At 37.4% G+C, this 22,143-nt stretch overlaps 2 protein-coding genes across 2 annotated transcripts; both read right to left on the bottom strand.

The window, feature by feature from the left end:
* Window positions 1–3,933: 3,933 nt before the first annotated feature.
* LOC144638979 (protein decapentaplegic-like) lies at window positions 3,934–9,416 on the bottom strand. The gene is made up of 5 exons (XM_078498247.1): window positions 9,394–9,416; window positions 8,829–9,037; window positions 6,444–6,873; window positions 4,618–4,807; window positions 3,934–4,165 (listed from the first exon to the last, which is right to left on the bottom strand). The coding sequence occupies exons 1-5, from the start codon at window positions 9,414–9,416 to the stop codon at window positions 3,980–3,982; spliced, it is 1,038 nt and encodes a 345-aa protein (XP_078354373.1). The 3' UTR covers window positions 3,934–3,979.
* An 8,202-nt stretch (window positions 9,417–17,618) lies between these two features.
* LOC144638576 (uncharacterized) lies at window positions 17,619–22,143 on the bottom strand. Its single transcript, XM_078497767.1, has 2 exons — window positions 21,556–22,143; window positions 17,619–21,183 (listed from the first exon to the last, which is right to left on the bottom strand). Exons 1-2 carry the CDS (start codon window positions 22,012–22,014, stop codon window positions 18,055–18,057), a joined length of 3,588 nt encoding a protein of 1,195 aa, XP_078353893.1. The 5' UTR covers window positions 22,015–22,143; the 3' UTR covers window positions 17,619–18,054.

The raw sequence follows: 22,143 nt of genomic DNA, 5'->3' as shown, positions 1-22,143 counted from the left end.
ATGTTTTTTGTATTTTCCCCACCCCCCGCCAATCAATGTTTTAATGGTCCGTCCCTAAAGACCCTTGGTCCAGGCTGCTGACACGATGGATTACACGTTGCTAGGAAAAAGACCCTTGACGTGGGCACACCGAAGGGTTGAGAGCGCCAGAACTCAATAATACAAGTGATTTGGAAAAAAATTGGCCTCAAATGTGGCAGTTTCAATTGAATCAATTATCTCTTGCTATTAAGCTCTCGGCACGTTAATCACGAATTGAAAGGACGAATGAAGCAATTGTTCCTGCTTTTGAGATATCAACCTCCATCCTAAAATCTTATTGGTTTAACTTTGACCTGGTACGAACTTATTGAATGAACATGCCTCGACGTAAACAACAATCAATCAACAATCAATCAACAACTTTATTAATGTGTCAAAGGAATTCTAGCCGAGAGTGAAACACTCTCTACTAATAGGGGACACATAAAATAAATAAAAATAATAATAATAAAAAGACTTAAAATTGATATTTACAATAAAAACAGACTAAAATTTAACTACGCTATTTACAAATAATTTCAATAACAATTTTAAAATAAGTTAATTCGTATTTAAAATAAATCATGTACTACATAAAACGCAGTTGTGACATCCATGTTCAATTTTCAGTGAAAGGTTAGTTAAAGTGATCTGCCTTTTAAAAGATTGCAGAGACGGTAAGTTTTTTAAGTTAGTTGGGAGTCGATTCCACAGCATAGGCCCGATATATCTTAGCGAGTGTTTCCCATAGGTGACAGTATTAAATCTGGGAATGTGGAAATCTGCGCCTCTAAGGTTGTAAGTAGAACTTTTCAATGAAAACAAATTTTTGACGTTCGAGGGGCACAGATCACATTGACAAGACATAATGTTTGGCTATTTTACAGCCCTAGAAAAAAATCAGAATTTAGTCGTTTCACTTAGCTGAAAAGGTACTGCGCGAGCACGAATAAGAAACAATTGCCAGTTTTGTTTTTAGTATTACAAAGATGTCTCATCAGGGGATGATGTTCTTGTCCAAGGAGCGAGGTTGAATACACGCTCAAGCTTGACGGAATATTGACAACTCAAAGCACTTAGAGGAAGAGGCAATAAGTGAGGATCTTGTAACGAAGTCACGAAATTTAATTTTGTATTTCACAAATCACAAAACAAAAAAGGTCGATTTCATCTTTAATCGCAATTATCAAAACGTTTTCTAACGATCCATTGACGGCCAATTACGGAGTGACAAAAATAGCCTCCTTTCATGCGCCCCCTCTTCCCGCCCTTCTTGTGGCAGCCAAAAAAAAAAATAGGGGATGGAAAGGACAAAAACTTTGGTCGTGGCATTCAAAAAAGAAAAAGATTGTTGCATGTGTAATAGTAGTCCCCTTCGCAACCGTTTTTTGGGATGTCACGCAGCGCTTCTCCCAAAGAAACGGCTAATAATAATGTTGGTCCGGTCTGGGGCTCGAACCCTCGACCTCCCACACGATAGTCTAGGGACCGGTCATTATTTATCGCCTGGGGGGGGGGGGGGGAGCGGAGGATTTTGGGGTGGATCACTTGAATTATAGATGAACAGAAGGGGGGATCAGTCGCAACTGACAGCCCAAAAGGGGGGATCATTAAAAATTATGGGAGGAATCAGATGCAGGACAACTCAAATCTGTTTGGATAATGCAAGTTTGAGAGCATACAAAATACACTGTGGAATGTGTACATTTCAATTTATATCTAGAACGTTTTGTTTTAACACTTTTATATTTTTCCTTTAAAAACGTGCTTAGCTAATATTCATCTTTGAACATGACAGGTGAATTCTAAATTGTGAGCCATAACCCCTGATAACTGAAACATTGTGAAAAAACAGTCAAAATTGAATACATTGTCCCTTTATTTATTTTCTCAGGAGATATTTACAACTGAGAGGAAAGCCATATCTCGTTTGAAAGGTTATGAAACAGGCTTTCAGAAACAACCCATAATATTTCTGAATATATTTAACTAATTAGCATAAATCAGCATAAAGTGACCAAAAATTTTGGACAAAAAGGTACAAGCTTCTTAAATGTTTAAGGTTATAAGAAAAAGTTGAGCGCGAAAACGTTCCTTGTTATATTGGCAACATATCCAGCAATCTTGGCTGAAAAAGAATGAATATAGAATTTATTACAATTTATCTAAGCTTCATGAATAACCTAATTTGCATAAATTAGCATATATTTTTCGGCCAAGTAGCGTCCCGGAATTTCGAATATTTTTGTCCCAAAAACCCTTTTCCTCAAAATATAACGATCTCCTTGTACTCAAAGATAAATTTAGGCATTCATTCCAAGCACCAGGCGAGGATTCGAACGCAGAAAGCAAATATTTCAGTGCATTTCAGACCAAATGTGTTAGTACCGTATCGTACCAAGTACACACTCTTACCTCAATTTCGATTCATTCCTGCTTGTATTTCGCAGTTGACGATCAAAATCAATAGAAATCCCATTAGTACTGCCTTCTTTCTCTTTAAACAATCTCAAAAGCTCTCTCTCTGCCCTTACAACCGCCGTTTGCTCAAAGCTTCGCGCCGATCGCATCGGCGGCCATTTTGTACTGAGTTGTGAAGTACGTCGTGTAGGCCACATTCAAGTGTTTTAGCTCAAATTTGCGGAGAGACTGGGTAAAAGCCTAGTCACGCTTTCCTGAAAGTTTCACAGGGAGGGGATGTAACGCAGATTTTTGCGAATTTGTTTGGTCATCAGTCTTCTATGACTGATATTTACAGGGCCGGACAAGCAAGAGTTAAAGGAGCAATGTCACGGCAGTCTACGTAATTTTTTTGATTACTTCCAAACGGAAGGAAACCTCAAAATAATAGTTTTCTAACATAGAAAAACAACAAAGGAGTAATAAAAATGCGAAAATAACCGAGGTTGGTTTCGACTGACGAAGATTAGGACGGATTACAAACAACAAACTTGCCAATTTTTTTCAATATGGGGATTGCGTTGTCCGCGACGTAGCTGCTTTAAACATGAAGCATTTGTCGCCTCTCCTAGAGATTGGTCCGGCTCTTGTAAACCTATAGTAGCGGACTGAGGTTCCGGGTACAGGGTTCTCAGGTTTCGGGTACTAAATAAGCGAACTTATCGCCTTCGAATGCGACTCTTTATTATGCCTGAAATGAACTTATTAATGTTTTGGTACACTCCGTATTTCTCACTTTTTAGGAAAACTATTCGCTTTGTTTGACAGCTCCTCTAGATCTTTGTTTAGCATGTTTAGCGCCAATCGCATTTGCTGTTCAGTGTTCAAGCAGCTAGTTCCTGAACCCAGATTACTTGCGACGAAACACAGAGTCGTTAATCTGTTGGATATGCTGTTACAAAAAATCTTCAATTTCACGGAGTGTTGGTTTGGCAGAAGATATTTTTGTCAGGGCTCCATAACTGGAAACTGAATATGCAATGGATGCAAAGACATCGAGGGGGGGGGGGGGGGATCAAGAAAGTTATCAATAGTAATGAGGGGGGATCAAGAAAGTTATCAATAGTAATGAGGGGGGATCAAGAAAGTTATCAATAGTAATGAGGGGGGATCACTTAATGGAATAACGTTTAAAGGGGGGATCACCTAAATTTCACCATGTTTATCCCAAAATCCTCCGCTCCCCCCCCAGGCGATAAATAATGACCGGTCCCCTAGATCTGGCGATCTACCAACTGAGCTAATCGGTCGACGGCAAAAGCGGCAAAAACGACAAGATCACGAAGATTATGAGATCATGAAGACAACGAAACGTTATTCCTTGCTTATTTCGTCATTTTTTATTTTAAAATAACTTACAATCAGCAAGCGTTAGGGAAAAAATATACTATCCCTCCTACATTGCGTTTTAGCCATTTCCTTTTAAGGTTTAACTTATAATCACTCTAGCGTTTGGCCAGCATTGAAATCTTGTTCCACTTCATATTGAGCCTGAATTTTATCGGCATCCACATTCCTCAACAGCCATCTCTTTATGGAATTTCATACTGTAGTCGTTATCATGTTGTTCGATAACACTTATTCCGCGAAGCTTTATTGGGACACAGCATGGTTCACCACTACCTTGGTCCAGTCCCGCAGAATATAAAATGGCTTGTAGTATGGCGCGCTGAGTTGGGTTAACCTAGAAAAGAAAAGAACTTATGATTGACTGACTTAATGAAACTTTGTCACGGATTTTAGCTAAATTTAGGCATGGAAAAAGGCCATCAAATTCGGTGAAATATAAAAATAACCGCTCAAAACAGTAAAGGACCATTCCAGTAGCACAGAAAGTACAAAATAAGGTACGGATGGCCAAAAGTGGAAAAGATTGAAACGGATTGCGATTTGGGCTGAACAGTTTTCAAAGCTAATCTCGTTTGCTTTTAACTTTAATTTATAACGCCAGGGAGACAGATTTCAGTGGAATCCACTTAATAAGTATAAGCCTGCGTAGCTGGCAGTTTTATTTGAATAACGAGCGGCGAAGCTGCGAGGGCTGCAGCGTTGTCGCAGCTTCGTCGCTAGCTCGTGCGCGCGTTATCACCCAACAAAACAGCCAGCTACGTAGGTTTGATAAGTCTGTAAACCTACTTTATTATCCAATGGAAATTTACAGTCTCCTCCACACCTGTAGGCGTCGTAGAACGTAGGAACAACAATACCTTTCCAACGAATATTCTCCCCGAACTCAACTCGCATAGGGCGCCTGGAGCAAGGTCCTTGGTCACGGATGGCACGAGAGTGTCTGGACTTCGGTTTTCGATCTGTCCTTTGCCCATGACTGTAAAAACATAAATAAATAAATATGGTTAAAATGAGCCACTAGACTGCTTTGGAACCTCTTTTAAGCTTTTCACAACTTGCTCGACAACTCAACTTTTCGTATTTCAAGAAATTAAGCTCTTTAGCTTCTAGTTTTAAATAAGTTTATCTGAATAATTTTTAACAAGTTTAAATATTTTATACAAATTTAAACAGTGTAAATAACCTTTTTAGCTTTTATTTTTATCGTGTTACTTACTTACTTACTTACTTACTTACTTACTTGCTTGCTTACCTATTTACTTACTGATTAACTGACTGACTTACTTACTTATTTACTTACTTACCAACTTATTTTAGGGGGAAGGGAAGCTAAATCACGTGTCATAAAAAATAAAATGGCCATTGCTGGTTTCACGCAAAGAAAAGGATTGCCACCCTCTATACATGCCACATTTGTCTGCACCATCGGCATCTCTCGAATTCGACTGGACAGTTACACAAGACACTGCAACAAAGGGGCTGACCGTGCAAGGTGGACTGTTCTGGGGGTGCATCAGCATGGCCCTTCCGGATATAGCTCTACCAGCAAGGTCTAACAACAAATACAAGCATTAGCCTGGTCTGTCTGTGGTTACTGGCTGCCGACGCGATGTATGCGGGTCAACAGTTTTTTTAAAAGAAACTTAAAATCGTGGATTTACCTATAATAATAATAATTTATAATAATTGATAAGTAAATATTGCGCAAATATCAACTATCATTGTTCAACAAATACCAGCGTGGCCCATGTATGGACAAAATGTTGTTGTTATCCATCATCCGTACATAATAGATTTCCTATACATTGGTTGCCAATATTCATTCGAAGTCTTGCAAAAAGCTGCATAACCACAGCTTTTCTAGCTGCAAGATGTGTTTCGTTTAGAATTTGTTGAATAATAAAACAATTATTCTGCTCAATCTTGTGGAATATTGTCTGATTTTAGCCAACTCGGCCTACGGCCCCGTCGGCTTAGTATCTGATGATATTCCGCAAGATTGAACATTCCGATATTCACAGGATAATTGTTTATTAGTTTTCATGTGCGCATTACGACAATCAATTTATCACAACAATAAAAATTATTAAAAAAAAACCGGTAAAACTGGATAAATATGTATGGTAAATATTATAAAAGTAGAATATTTAAGGTATCACGGAAGGAAAATTGGCGTTTGCATTTCAAGAAAAATTGTGTGCAAACCAACATTGCTAACCCCAATAAAGTATATATTTCCTGAAAGCTTGCTGAATAAATATTGTAATTTTGGATTCTGTTTTGATCATATAGACCATAATAAGCAACGTCAGCATTTTGTTTGCAATTATCATATTGCGCAACATTAGGTTTATTTGAAAAATAATGTCAGGAACTTGTGGACAGCCTCAACCTCATGTTAATTGGTCACAAAAAAATTGTGACGTATACTAGTCCCTGATTTTTCTATATACTGATTGTTCTATGTTGTATCCATTTTAGCTTTTCTGCTTTTGATTTTTTTTTGGCTAACTTGGGCAACCGGTCATAAAGAACACCACTTGGCAGTCGAGGCAAATGAAAACTGATATCCTTTAAGCGTGATAAAACACAGAAATGCATGAATTGATTACCTTTTCCAAAATGGCAGTGTGTCAACCTTTTGAGGTTTGGACTGTGTTTCCACGACCAGCAGTGGTCTGTTATCTCTTGCTTCACCAGTAGAATCGATCATCACTAGCAGAGAATCTCCATCCTCCAGGCGATTAGAGAGCAGCTTGATGTATACACCATGGTTGAGATGCGGGTAGTTAATCCACCTTTTTACCAAATCAAGAACAGGAAACACAACCAGCCTCGCACCTCCTCCCTTAATTCTAACCGACTGAACGGGCCTCTGGTCGAGCTGATCATACAGGACAAGGTTTCCACTCGCGGGGAGGGGTGACTGGGGACGACCAGGGATTTTAACCATTACTCTTACTTTGGCTGAAAGGATGGACTCATTGGTTAGGATATCGGAGACGTTCAGTTTGTAGAAAATACCGTTGTTTCCCGGAGTGGCTGCGAAAAAGAAAATTGACAAATTTGTTCTACGTACTAACTGCAAGGATGTTAAACCGCTCTCTTTTTCGGTTTCTGAGCAGTACAGAGGTTTTTCTTAATGCTTTGCCATCGTTCTCTTTGAAAGTTGATGAGAGATCTGGTTAAAGTCCTTTATGCTTTTTTTTGAAGTCAAAATTAAGCCAGCAAGCAATTTAATTTTATGAGGATTGTTCAAAATCTTAATACAGTAAAAACCTGTATATAAGAACCTAAAGATTTAAGAACCCACTGACTGAAATTTAGCATTTTGAAAATTCTCAAATTTTCAAAATTCTGGATTTTAATCGTGTAAGAAACTTGTGACAAAAAAGTTTTTGTGTATATGTTTTCTTTGATTTACATTTTTTTGGATTGTCACTTGGAATATGTTTTCCATAAGGCTACAGTGTAATATAGACAATTTAAAATCTAAATATGTCAAAAATAACTGACATATAAAAATGTATTAGTATTTCTGCAAATGGTTACAGAACGACTTACCTAATCAGCCTGAATTGTGAAAAATTGAACAACCCTAAAATATAAGAACATGTTCAGCCTGACCTCCAAAATTCTTGGTTCTTTTAGCCTGGGTGATTGACAAGCTGGTTTGACAATGTTTTGAATCCTTTATCGAATAAAGCGACGGAAATTGGCCAGGGAGCTTTTTCCAACAGCGAATTGTTTTTCATTAAACATTTGGTCGGTAGACACAAACAGGAAATTAACTTTGATAAAGTTCCATTGATTGCTTTGGTCGTGTTTTAACCTTTTTTAATTGTATGTATCAATTCGTTACTCTTAATGTACAGGGTAACATAAGGTAGGAATAGAAACAAAATCACCATATTAAAAATGTTCTTCCACTCCTAAAAGTGATTTTTGTTTCCAAAAGATTGTTGGTAATGCATGCGTCACACGAGTTGGTGCGATATGATATGAAAACTCAGGTTTCGTGTGATAAGGCCACCTTATCTGTTTGTCAAGGAATTGTTTATGTTCTTGTGTGTCCGGTTTGACTACACTATACTACACTACGCCAAGGTTAATGTAAACATCCAAGCTGGCTTCAGAAATACAAGCTTGGAAATAAATTATTTTAATTTTGCTTGACTTATAAAATTAAAGCTCCTAGGTAAAAATCTACAATAGCTTCAAAACAAGGTTTTCCAAAAAGATATTTCCTTGCTATCCAGTGTCCAGTGTATTTGCTTAAAACCAGTTTGAAAGAAAAAACCTTATTAGTTTATATGATAATAGATTAAAGAAGAAGGAAATTGTCTAATGGGCGCCCTTCGCGACTATTCATTGCCGAGCACAATATTGTTGCTTTGTTTGTACATTTTAGCGACCATATGGTGCGAAGACACCACAAATACAATTGCGGAAGAAGAAGGATAAAAACTTCAGGGGTTGCTGGTTCTATGCTTGCTATAAAAAAAAAAAACACTCCAAACTGATGCAAATAAATCATTAACCTTAAAATCATGTAAATCCGCATAAAAAACGCACATTGGCAACATGAATGTTTGACTATATTAAGCCTGAAAGTTTATGACTAAAGTTAATTAGCCAATAGAACATGGCCTGTAATTTTAATCTTCGGGAATCGCTAGTCCTATTCGAGCTATTAGGAGCATTTTATCACAACTGGTGCAAATGAATTCTTTCAGTGGTAAGGCTGTAAAAGAAAAACAAACTTTACAAAAAAATCGAACTGGTAAAAGGAGTCAGTTTCGATAGATATTTACCTAAAGAAAAATGACCTCTTTATCTGTCAGATCCAATTTAAACTGAACACATCTATAGGAGATTTTTCTTTTCTGTGATACTGTAGAATTCCAAAGAAGAGAAAGAAAACCTTTGGCTAAGCAAGAACCAGAATGAATGCAGCGTCCGCTAAATTAAACTTGCTTAAAATGAACCAAAATTACCTTGACCTTCAAGACAATGGACTGTAGCAGGAATCCATTTTGATTTTTTCTTCACAGTTCCATTATCTTTGGCAAATGACCGATACAAATCTGCCACAAATGAAGGAACTTTTAAGAGCGCGGTTCCTTCGGCAATGTTGTGAAAACGCTGGTTTTCAGAACCAAGGTACTGCAATTCTCTCGCACCAGCCAGATCTCCAGCTGCACTGCTATTTGTGGTTTAAATTTATATTTAGTTTAAAATTTTTCAAACCAGTTTGATTTTTCTAAATTGATTATCATAATCTAAAGCAAAGAGAAATAAAAATCAAAATGGTTTGAATTTTTTTAAAAATCTATAGTTACTTTAAAACTTACTCTTCTTAAGATGAGATTTGCGTGCTATCCGTTGAGTCCAGTATATTTGTTTTAGATCAGTTTGAAAGAAAGTAGGTAAGTGAACGTATATGGTAACAAAACAAGGAAATCATCTTATGGGAGATAGTCAAAACTGTTTATCTCCGATCAAAATATTGTTGCTTTGATCTTAGCGACCACATGGTGCAGTCACTATAAATACAATTACAAAAGAAGAAAACGCTTCAGCATGGTTAAAGTGTCTGTCACTTGAACGCTTTCGCAAAAGCCAATTCTCCAACTACATTGTTATATCTCAAGGTACATAAGGAACTAAAAATAGAGACACGCTTTTCAAAACCAAAAACAGCTATGGAAAATAAAATATACCGGTAGCTTAAACTATAAGCAACATAACAACGCAATGGTCGGAGTTTGCCGAAATAAAATGTAGATATTGTTCGTTTTATTCGAGACAAAATGGGAAATATCTTCGCTCACGTTTCTATCACGCGACTGCCTCGTGTCACGTGTTTAGCATGTGACTGACTCGTGTCGCTTGTCAAGCATGTGACACGACGATATGCGTTCCTATGTAAGGGTTCTTCGCATTTCTTGCAGATTGATCAAATTTTGCAACAAAATTTGTTAATGACAAGCCTACATTGATGATTGGTTCTCTGTTAACGTTCTTACAATTACATTCTAGCCTTTGGGACCGGATGCTATTGTCTTCCTTTTCTTTCTTGAGTTGCTTGGAAGGTCACTTAGTGAAAGACAATGCCCTCCTTTAATAGAAAACATTTGAGCTTTTTTGAGGGTTCCTGTCATTTACGAAGGACATTTCGCTCTTTCCTTGTCTTGTTTAACTTGTTTCGTAGATCGCTTAGTAAGCGAGACTGGTTAGAAAACGAAAGTTAAATTCAACAGTCATCTTAATAAAAGCTTAATTAAATAAAGAATTTCGTGAACGTGTCGAGAAGCACTCGATTATTAAAGCAAGGCGGGAGGTAGTAGAATCTTCTTGTAGTTAGACTGTTTATTATTCTCTTCTCTGTTGATCTTCTCTGCTGTACTTTGCTTATCCGATCTTGACTATACACATGCATAATTTGTCTACTGAAAGCACAACCGGGATGCTAGCCAAAAGAAAACCGGTTGGCTTAAAAACAAAGTACTCGGATAAACACAGCTAACTAAATGAGGCAACCAAGGCTTAACCAATCACAACTAGATAAATACAACTATTTTAAGCAAGAGAGAGCTAATCTTAGATCTATTTAAGGGAAGTAGTTGTCAAGGTCGCAAGGAAGACACAAACATGTGCATAGGTGAATTTTTTTAAAACAAACAAAGGAGGTGTCCAATAACAAGTGTAGGAGGTGTGTGAGCTAATCTAAGCTTGCCAAAACACAAAATAACCGTTTAATATTTGGCTTTGTAACACACGTTTTACAAATGAAAAATCGCACTTTTTCATGCAGTAGCCAGCAGTTTCAAGTAATACAGTAGAACCTCGGTAGCTCGAACTCTGAAGGGAAACGAAAAGCAGTTCGAGTTAGCCGGGTCTCGAGTTATCGGGGTCGATTAAAAATTTTATTTGCCTAGTTAATAATTTATATTTTACTGATTTTTCAGCACTTCAGTATACAGTTCAGTGCAAATTGAACTTATCTCGTCAGAAACTCTAACACAACCATACATTCTTCGGAAAATGACTGTCAAATACATGATCTGTTCGTTGTGCTGATCAATGGGCAACCGTGGCGAGTTGAAGAAACCGGAATTGGAGTTTGATCATCCCATCAAGGGAAACGAAATTTAGTTCGAGCTAGCGTGGTTTTCGAGTTAACCGGGTAAAAATGACTGAAAAGTGAGGTCAAATCCAAGGGAAATGGAAGTTAGTTCGAGTTAGCGGGGTTGTTCGATGTTATCCGAGTTCGAGTTACCGGGGTTCTACTGTATATCAAACACGGGCGACAGTGTTTAATCCGGATATCCAAACGCTGAGAAAGAGGTGGAAATACGACCCGCAGCGGAGTATTTTTGACGAAATTCGAGGTGTTTGTATAGCCGGTGAAACACTGTCTCGAGTGTTTGATATATCTTCTTAATCGAAACAAAAATTGCGGAGTAAACGGAGAAATAAAATCATAAAAATCTATGCTAATTAATCAAGACCTGATATCCAAACCTCCTTCACAGTTAGGATTTTTAATTTGATGAATTATTAATGAGTTTGAGAAGTAATGTTCGAGGTTAAGTACGGAAGGGCCTTGCAACATTTTCATGGCTTGAATTCTTCCGAAACGTTTTTATTCCTCCTTTCAATGGAATAAGCATGAAGCCCTGTAAGATTAATTTCAAGTAGCAAATACATGACATGACAGAGTGTCGTGCGAAAACACAAACCAACCCGCGTTCGAGGAATGAAAAATGAAATGCCATTTCGTTGGTTCCCTTGACTGGATTTCTGGCATTAAAAATGCTCTTAAAAAATGAAATGTTTAATTTGGAAATTACAATTTTCAGTCTGCAGTTGTCCATTTTTCAGTGTTTTTAGTACATTCCAGAACAGACTCCAATCGAAATTAGACTGGGTTTAACCCGGGTATGAAAGATGGTTTCTTTTTTTTCTGCCAGTGCAAGTGAGCAAAATAAGGGTCAACTCTATTTTTGAATAGAAAATGCAAAATGTCACAAGGTTCAAATTTACACCACTGTTTTTATTCCTCCTACTAGTCAATTTGGCAATTTTTTTGGACAACTTTTTGGCATTCCAGTCAACAACTTTTCATCATTTTATGAGCACAATCGGGATAGGTCTAGTTGTTGTTTTTTATTATTATTTTCTTTGATTGCAAAAATACGCTGGGTATGTAAAATTCACACCGCACCGTCACTGGGAAAGCATTAAAATAGCTGGGTAAAGTTAAAATATTCGCTGGGCACCAGGGAGACTAAATTTCTACTGGAAATGGAGAAATAATTCACTGGGTCGGGTTCCACTGGGTCTGTTACAGAGGGGTGTTTGGAAATAGTCAAATAGCTGCATATAACCAGTGGCAGGGAAGAATATTTTTACCGGTTGTTGTAGTATGTTAGGCATAGCACATCTTCGCCTTGGAGTTTTGGCGAGCCAAAGGGCTTAGTCAGTAATTAGGACCTTCCATTCCTAGTTGTTGCCACTTAAAGTAAAACCAGAATTTTATGATGTAATAAAAATTAAATAAACAAATTGAGGTGGAACTTTCCAGGTTGAGTATCCGACCATTTCACTCTTCTGATTCGCTATGATCATGATTTTTTTTTGGCTGCAGTTATAATCTCATGCTACAGTGTTGGCACGAGAACCCATTCAAGCGACCAACATTTACCTCAATCTGGCTTGGATTGGATGGAAATTGTTGCTCAGGATCACTCATCCTTATCTAGGTCTGGAACCTGACCGTGCCTTAGTAAAGGAGTAGGTCGCGGTTGGTGTATCTGAGAAAAACGTCCGTCCCAAGTTAGCCGTTTTGTATTATCCGTCTAAACCTTAACCCATCTCGGTTAATTATCCTTGATGATGCTTTTTGGATAACTATTAGATAATGAATTCTTGAATTTGCTGACACTAGGCATAACTTGAACATTGTAAATAGGGTTTATTACCTTTGTTAATAGCCAAATGTAATGGATAAAATTAAGATTTATTTAAGTGAGGGGCAAATATTTATATATATATTTTTTAGAAAAAGAGCAGAACAAAAAAATTACTGTTTTAGAATAAGTTTTATTATCTAAACTTTCTGCTTTTGCCGTGCAAAGTATTTTAATTTTATAACTAAAGTCTCATAATTAAAAATATGTTTTGCGAAAAGTTAAGATATTATGCAAGTTTTTAGTTCAAAGCGAAGCTTGCGAGCGGAGCACCACGGGCAAGAAACTTTGGTAAACCCATCAAGGCGAGCAAGAAAATTTGATAGTCACGTAATTGTACGAACGATTGACCGCCCGTACAGACTCCGGGGAGGGAGAGCGGAGTCAAAAAACTATATTGTTTCGGCCCTACTAAGGCTTATTTTAAAGCAAGGAGCCCCATGGCTTCATGGACGGGCCTTTAAGACGCGTTATTTCCTGTTGTTGCTGCTCAACAAAAGTTGGGTTATACTGAGGCGTAACATCCAATCGATATACGATACTCGTTCGTAAGTAAGATCAAGCGCTTTGTTTACACCGCTTTGAATTTAAAAGATATCTGTTTTCTATCTATAATACTAGAACTCATCAAATATAATTTGTCTCGATCGTTTATACTTTGTACGAACGATTGACCGCCCGTACAGACTCCGGGGGAGGGAGAGTGGAGTCCTTTCTAATTATCCAGATCTACTTTGCTTTGTGATCGTAATGAAGAGTTTTTGTTGAGTTAAACGCTTATACAATATGCGCACGTAATTAAAATGGTAAGTAACAAAATGTAAGAAACTTAACTGACGCAACTAATTTAAATGCTTCTGACCCATACCCCTTTTCTCCATCCAGGCAATTTCTAGTGGCCGATAAAAGATGACCCGCAGTAAACCAATCCGAATGTGTGACCTTGAATACCCTTCCTACAAACAAAAAAACAAACAAGCTTATCCGAAAGCACGGGAAGGGCGTCGGCCGCTAGTTGCTTTGGCCCGTCTGATGAGCTCTCAGGAGGTCTAATTGGAGGTCACCGCCGTTATTTTGTGGACCTTGTGGGGTCGAAGACAAAGTCAAAGGTGAAACTTATCATAATAAAACGATGAAGAACTAAAAACGTTCTCTTCCCACTAAAAACGTGTAAACATTATGTGCTCTGATACTTCAGCAACTCGTGCGTAAATAACGTACGCGCGCACTTTCCATGAAGTATTTTATTTATAGTAGTGTAAGAATAAGAGTTCAACGCCAGGGCGCATGGGCAAGGGCGTAAGGGGCGTACAGGACGTCACAATCCCCCCGGGGGATGACGTAATTTTCCTTTCTGGGGGATGACATCATCGGGTAAAGGGACGTATGCTCAAGGGTGTAGGGGCGTTCATGACGTAATGGGTGACCAATTATAGAGGATGACATCATAGTTTAAAAATAAATCGGATGATGTAATTACTAATAGATATTTTTAGAGCATAACATCATGCAATGATGCCTCCCCCCTCCCTTCTGGTTTATTGTCAAAAATTAGTAGATATAAATATTTTGCAAAAATTATGATTTTAGTAAGCGGACTTCATAACATGATGAAATAAACGTATAATTTTATTTTATGGGGAGAAATATCAATGTGTATTCTCAATTGAATGGGTCTGTAAACGATAAATTACTTTATACTTTAAAAACCCGCTCAGCAAAGCAAACATTTTCCTTCCAAAGTTGTGTAGTGAAAATGCGAAAAGTATTTTCTCCCTATCAATCAGCAAATCGGAAAAAAATAAAGCAACAATTCTTGTAATCCTTTCTCGTACGCGTGTATATTGCTCTTTACAAACTAAAAGAATTCAGTTATTAGCACTATTGTTTTTGTTTTTGTTTAATAAACGATCCTTAGTTTACTGACTTTAAAGTGTTTATTTCAAAATATGGCTTACCGGCCTAAATCCCGCTAATAAAAATAAAAGTTTTCAACGCTTAACAAGTAAAAATGAGAAGTTTTGTCTACATCCTGGGCTAACTGAGCTTGATATTTACTAAATAGTTGTTTCAAGGCTGTCCTTTGCAAAAACCGCGAGTTTGTATTTGAACAAGAGCGTAAACGATATTCTGGATGTGGAACATAGAACTCTTTTAAAGTATTCAAATCAGCCCATTAAAAAAGAAATCGAAATGTTAGTAACGACACGGTTCCACAACATGTTAACATGAGATTTCGCCCGCAAAAGTGTGCCATGCGCTATTCTTTCTTACCAATACCGATCATTTTATGGTGAGAAGGTGAGTGTGTTGTAATTGTCCAGTCACTGATTGCGGGGCAAGATATCTTATAATCTTTATTAAAAATAAAACTAAACACCTAATATGTGTACAGTAATGCGAGCGTCCGGGGGTCTTCCACTTTCGATATCAAATTTTTTTAACCTATAACGTTAACATCTATAAAGCTTCTGTGCCAAATCATTGAAGCGCATCTGTGAACATATTTGACCGCCTAATTGTTTGATGTCCTTTGAGAAACCGTGTTTGCCTTTAAACAAAAGCGTAGCTACAGCACTTTCAAACACATGTAGGCGCACTGTTAAAATTCGTTTAGCCGTTTCTGCAGTCGGAGTTGAGATTTCTTTATACTTTGAATGGTTTTCCCTGAACGAAAAACCAAGTTTACCACATGTGGATTACCGAAATTTGTCCAGGACAGTGTTCCAAAGCAGTAAAGAGGTATTTGCAAGAGCGAGAGGTATTGTAATTTGTTGATGCATGGTTTACTGAATGCTTGAAGAAAACGGAACGCACTTTTAAAGGTATGAAAAGATTTGTTTAATAAGCACAGAGAAAAAAGAAATGGAAATATACTGATCCGCTTATTGTAGGCGCAATTCTTTGTAGTTTGTAAAAGCATTTGATTCGATTTGTTTGTCGCTGTTTACTCTTCAACTGAAATTGATAAGTAGATCTGAACATAAATTTTCATAAACATGGAAATGTATTAATCTCATCCGACAGTAAGAAAGTTTTCTTAAATCAGTAAAATGCGAAAATGACCTGCTGTGAGTTTTGCCAACTCGAGTTTCTACGAGATTTTAGCACTATTAGCTCTTTTCTTCTATTGTTTCTGTCTGATTTGATAATTTCTTACTTCTACTGCTAACTTCTAGTAAAAGCCATTCGCACCCAACTAAATAAATCGAAAATGAACTGGTTTACTCAGTAATGACTCAATATATATTGTTAAAATCAAAATGAAATCAAAATGACCCCGTCATTGCAAGCGCAATTGTAAATCTATTTTGCTGTTTGTAATAATTGTTAGTTTGATTATTTTTGGCGTTGTTTGCACTTGGTCACTAAACTAGTTAAATGATTTCTTGAAATTATGATCTTAACTTAATACAAAATTTTGAAGTGGAAAACGTTTAGAACCTTTTGACAGTAAGAAAGTTCACTTTAAAGAAATGTAACTGAACTGTTGTAAGATTTGAGTGTGAATTTTTCGCTCCGATAATAACCCTTGGGAAAAGCAAGTTAGTAAGGCCTTTGAGTTAAGCGAAACCCCTAATTCTGGAAACGTTAATTGAATATCTTTTAAGTAAATAATAAGAGTTTTTAAGGAAATGAACTGAAGAAAATCACTTAATTTCCCCTTTAAATACACTTTTATTTATACAATAGCCGTTGACATTACATTCTTTCAAACAAAGATTGCAAAAACTGACTTAAACCTATATGTACGCGTCATCCAACAGCAAATGTTTATGCAAAAACGTTACAGAGAAAGCCACCGTAGATGTTGAGGTGTTGTTATTTTAGACCGTTTGCTAGTCTTGTCTGTTTTTCGAATGCCTTTACTTCTGTTTTTTAATAAATCCTTTGATTTTCTTGGTGTGGATAACTGGTAGTTAATGTCAATGCCTTGTTGTTGAATAGACGGAGGTATGGTACGCGCTTTAAGTTTTTGGCTGTTCTCAGTGTTTTGATAGATGATTACTTTAACTTTAGGTTGCAGTTTTGCTTCTTGTAGCCACTTTCTTCTTTGATTGAGATCCAGCTGATGAACATTAGTAAGATGGTTAGATAATTTCGCGAGATATTTTGCTCCACATCCCGGAACCGGACAGTCTCGACAAACTCTTCTAACCATGTTAAGGGCATGGAATATTGACGCAAATGACAGAGTTTTGTTAATATCGTTGTGTTATATAGGCGCTACTGAAGGTCAAAAAGGACAAAATAAGAACAAAAAGGACAAAATGAGGACAAAAAGGACAAAACAAGGACAAAAAGGACAAAAGGAGACATGCGGGACATTTTAGCTTTGTAGTTTCTCTGCGAACGCGCGTGGAAACGCGCGCGGAGGGAGCGCGCGTGTATCAAATTATCTTATCCTCTCTCTTCGTAAAAATCACTGATTAAAACGCCAGTCGTTTAGATTTCCGTGGTAAAGTTCGGATATTTATACTTTAAACTTCAATTAAAGAACGAAGAAATTGTTTAGAACAAACAACCTAATAAAAACATAAACATTTTTCTTTCTCCAAGTTTTTGTAAGTTAAAATTTCACCTTTAGACAAAAACATGGAAAATTGTAATATTTTTTTTTCTAGGAAGACAATTTTCAACATAAAAAAAATCTTTGAAGGTTTTTATCAAACTTTTTTTTTAACTAGGGTTATTCCGAGAAGTTAAAAATTTTTCTGCTAAAACTAATGTATATTTTGAGAAAGTTTTCAGTATTTTTGTACTGTAATTAAAATGCTTTCACGGGTTGTGTTTATAGATCTACAGAAACTTCAAGTGATGATTCAAATCAAGTAATTTCATATATCAATCCGTTAATTACAACCCTATTGACCATACCAACGTCAGTAATTGTATTTTGAGTGATCATTCGACGCTGGAAATCAAGACAGCGACTCGCCGTCGGTGATACTTGATTTATGACCACTTAAAATCGAAGATGATAAGGATGCAATTTTTACTCTATCAACACCACAGACTGTTGTTTCCGTTTCACTGTACTTTATTGTAATTGGCGTTAATAAATTTTACATGTGTAACCTTAAACTCCCAGGAGTGATCCACATCTAAATTCTCCTTGTATAAGCGAGACTTAAAGAAGAGACAAGTAATGAGATTTGAAACAAACGATCAATTCTTTCTTATTTAGCGCGTAAGTCAAGGGGAAATAGATGTTTCAACTCCTGGAGATTACTTAAATATAACTATTTTACAAATTAACTAGTAATTCGATCAGTTCTTGATCATGTTGATCTAAATTAGAGTCTCTTAAAGTATAATGTCCATACGCTAATGAGTCACGACCGTTACCCGAAATGTATCGCTTGTCATCAAAAGGACTAAGCCCAATTTTGTTCAGTTTGATAGAGTAGACATTGTGCTGAAAACTGCGTATTTGATGCATGGACGCCATCTGTTTCTTTCTGTTGAAGAGACAGTCCTTGTAATGTTGATGACGTATTTCCTTTTTCGTGACATTTTTTGCAATTCCCTTCGCCACTTTCTTTTCGATAGTTTTGCAGTTTTCTGTATAAAGAAGGGAGTACATTTTAGGTCGCAGGCCAACAAACTCTTCGATAGGTATGCCGTGTGTTTCATCCTTCATCTTTCCCAGTACTTTCTTGTTCTCAGTGCTGAACAGGAAATGGTCTCTTGAGTATTCTGATGTGTCAAACAGTTCTGAGTCTTCTTGTATATCTCTGTAAATGTCTTTGGTTCGTATGCTGTAACACAAACTATCCGTGTCAGTAAAAAGCAGCGTTGCCTCGTTGTCGTATTTTTTCTTGATGTAGTTGTAGTGAAAATCATACATCAATGTTTTTGACAAGTCCAGTATTGCAAAGCCAACGTAGATGGGGCGGTTGAGGTACAACGTGGGTTTTTTCATGTTCACCGCGGCCAACTCATTTGAGAAAATTCTGAAGTAATCAAAGGAAGGAGAGGCGGTCAGTTTCTTGAGCTGTTTCTCGTTATTCACAAGTTTGACATTCACGCGTTTTCTTAGATTTTCCATGGTCTTTCCGAAGACAGAGTTATTCATAAGTTTGAAGAAGTCTTTTTCAAAGTCATTAGCAGCAAGCTTTCGCTTTTCTGTGTTAAAGTCAATGTAGGACTTGAGCCAAGGAGATTGTTGGAAGCGGAGAACTCGATGAATGTTTGTTAACTTCATACCCAAACTAAGGTACAGCTTCAAGTTTTGATAATGTATAACGTATTTTGTCTTGTTGTTGAGGTTTGGAACTAGTTTGGCGACCTGCGCAGATTTCAACTGTAATTCGTCAACCAGCTGCTCGCAGTAGGGAGACAGCATGTCATTATTCACCACCAACCTCTCAGGGGCCAGTGGGTAGTCGTTGTGACGATCGTGTAAGCTGCAGGGGTATTCCAAATCCACTTCCAAAATGCACCCCTCCTCACTGTCATCAGCAATGTCTAGCACATCTAAATCCGCAATTTCGTCCTCATTCAACCAGACAAACCCACCTACAGGCAGCGATCGTGACATCGCCAATCCGTAAAGGTTATTAGCGTCTACGTACAAGATAAAATTCGTCTCCTGATCTTTGTCATAACCGGCTACATAAGGGTTGTTTGCTTTGCTATATCTATTTGATATCATAGATATACCCCCTCTTATTCCCTGCTCGATAAAAATGTACATGTCTGGGTCTGTTAAAAGCTCTAATTCAACGCCTGTCATTTTCAAACAAGCCGCCCAGCTAAGGCCAGGGCTTGTAAAGAACTGGGCGGGGTCTAAATGGTAATAGTTTAAACAAATGTCACGAAAATTTTGAAAAATATCAGACAAAAGCAAAACATCAGATTTCAGATACAGATCATGATAATCTCCCAGCGATCTACATTGAAACTCGGCAAACACTGTTTGTGCATGGGCGTAGTCTTCCTCACTTATTTCCTCATTTTTCAGTGAGCTAAAAAAAGCCTCCATGGGTGGGAGCTTCGTTTCTTGAAACTTCTGAAAACTATCAACATACTCGTAAGGGTAGACCCCCTTTCTCAACAGTAAAGGTACCTTATCAGCAGGTGTGTATTTCTTAAGTACTCGAAACTTATCATCTCCCTCTTTTGCTAAATTGGAGACAAGCTTTTCAAGAGAAGCATTCATAAATTGTAAGGAGTCAATAAACACCAAGTCTCCCACAGAAAACGAAATGTACTTTTCTGAGTTGTTAGGTATACAGGTGATAGGAACCCCTTTCAATTTCCCCAACCCTTGCATGATCAGGTGAGAGTCGTAACCGCGCAAGTTGTGCAAAACGACAGGTATGCGATTGGAAAACTTAAAATTCAAATTGCAGGAAAAGTGCGCGGCCCCGCGATATTTCCCCGTAAGATGGCAGTGGTCTCTCGTGCGGTCAGTTCCATGCAACTCTTCGTCGCAAATATGGCAGTGTGTCGCCCTTTGAAAAGCTTGCTCGTCATTATTGTTAATCGACATCGGGACAACATGTTCTAAAATTCCCTTAATACGTTTTTCTTCTTGTAATAAATGCTCTAGAAATTTATCAACCGCATCCTCCCCACGATACACAATAGGTGGAGTATCATAAGCCTCTACTTCAGAAACTACTGTATAGCAAAAACCGCTTGGTTTGTGCTCTTGCGTTTTCTGTGTAAACGAAACACTGGGGTCTAATTGTTGCTCATCACAAGACACTAAAATAGACTCGAAGTCTGCGTAAATCACAAAAGGAACTTTGAGCTGTTTTTGAACATCTTTGAAATATAACACATCATTATCTTCGTTTGGCAATTTGATTTTTTGCGGTCCATTCTTAGCACATAGTGGTTCATGCTCTAATAATAAATCCTCCCTCACAAACCCATGCAAACAATATTCACAGAAAAATCTCTTACCGTTGTACTTAGTCAAAGAACTTAACAACCTACTTAAATCCCTAATTAAACAATAGTGCATTGTATCATTACAAGAAATAAGCAGTAAGTTTACATGATTCTCTTTTTTCTCTTTTGTGATGTACACAGGAAACAGTTCTCTCTCTTCAAATCCAAAAAGGTTGACGCTAACTGTTGGGTTTTGCTTCTCAAATCTCTGTATGTCACTTACTTTTACGGGAAACGTCATGCCACTTACATGGAGCTCTTTTTCATATGGTTTGTAGTGTTGAAGGCGTTCAGGGTGGTTTTTCCAGTGAACTGGGTGTAGTACAGCGAGCACACTCCAGAGAAAGCACTTCTGATCATCATTCTGTACATTGAGTATTGCTTTCTTGTCTTTTAATGTTTTAGGAAGTTTGATGTAGCTTGAACCGCGAAGGGGGGTGTAATCAGCTACACCGAGGTCAAGCTTTAATACCTATAAAATAATTCACAAGTTTTACTTAATTATACTGCAACAACACAATGTCAACAAGATTTATTTTCCTTTGGTGGCATTTATAAACATAATTATACTGTGATATTAACATGAAAAAAAGCCTAGCTACCTGAAATAACTAAGGAGATAGAAAGGCAGGCAGCCTAATATATATCATAAATGCAACTTTAGTTCTGCATACATACATAAAACCAGAACACAGAGTAAACACTAAATAATTATTATACCAATAAAAAGAAACAAATCAAAACAGCCTAACAGATCCAAGATCTACTTAAAGATTAAATAACTAGATTAGATATTGTAACCCCTAGAGCCAAATAGACATTTATCAAAAAACGTAATCTTTACCTCTTTCAGTTGCCATCCGCTGCCTTCTCGTTGGTAAGCCTGAAATGATTCCTTTATCTTTTCGACACTTTCATGATACTGGTCAGATAGGTCCGTCAAATGTAGAAGCCTTTCACAGTTACTTCGAAAATGCGGTGTGCTAATTTCGTCTTCACCCTCTGGCCTATATTTTATCATTTTCACATGAACGCAAATGAACCATTTTACGCCTTTTTTCAGTTCCAGCTCTCGTTGTAAATTCCTCGAGACATTGGCCTTCTTTCCTTGTAGGAAAATGGACAAATCATACTTTTCGTTAATCCGTGGTTTCATTTGAAAAATGTTTAAGTTTCCATTGAGTGCGCTTTCACACTCGTGGTTTTCCACATCACTGTCCTCGCCACTTCCCTCTCCACCGCCAACCTGAGCTTTGAACATGTTCTCAGCGGACACATCTCGCCTGTCGTCAGCTATTTGCATTCTCCTACACGAACGTTCATGCTGTACCTTCTTGTCTCGGCGATGAAAGGTTTTGCTGCAGGTACTGCATTGAAAGTCTTTCTCCTTTGCATGTATCTTCGTATGGCGTTCAAAATGAAATTTCCTTTT

Source organism: Oculina patagonica, chromosome 14 (assembly GCF_052425735.1).
Source record: "Oculina patagonica isolate OP01 chromosome 14, crgOcupat, whole genome shotgun sequence".
In the NCBI taxonomy this organism is placed as follows: Eukaryota; Metazoa; Cnidaria; class Anthozoa; order Scleractinia; family Oculinidae; genus Oculina; species Oculina patagonica.
Note: the sequence above shows the minus strand (reverse complement) of the source record. Positions and strands in the feature narration are given on the sequence as shown.

Coding starts and splice junctions, on each gene's coding strand:
- LOC144638979 (XM_078498247.1), bottom strand. CDS start 9,416: ATGCTGAAGCGTTTTCTTCTTTT. Junction 6,874..8,828: donor CCATTGTCTTGAAGGTCAAG/GTAATTTTGGTT, acceptor TCTTTTTCGCAG/CCACTCCGGGAAACAACGGT. Junction 4,166..4,617: donor AATTTCCATTGGATAATAAA/GTAGGTTTACAG, acceptor TTTCTTTTCTAG/GTTAACCCAACTCAGCGCGC.
- LOC144638576 (XM_078497767.1), bottom strand. CDS start 22,014: ATGCAAATAGCTGACGACAGGCGAGATGTGTCCGCTGAGAACATGTTC. Junction 21,184..21,555: donor GCGGATGGCAACTGAAAGAG/GTAAAGATTACG, acceptor ATTATTTTATAG/GTATTAAAGCTTGACCTCGG.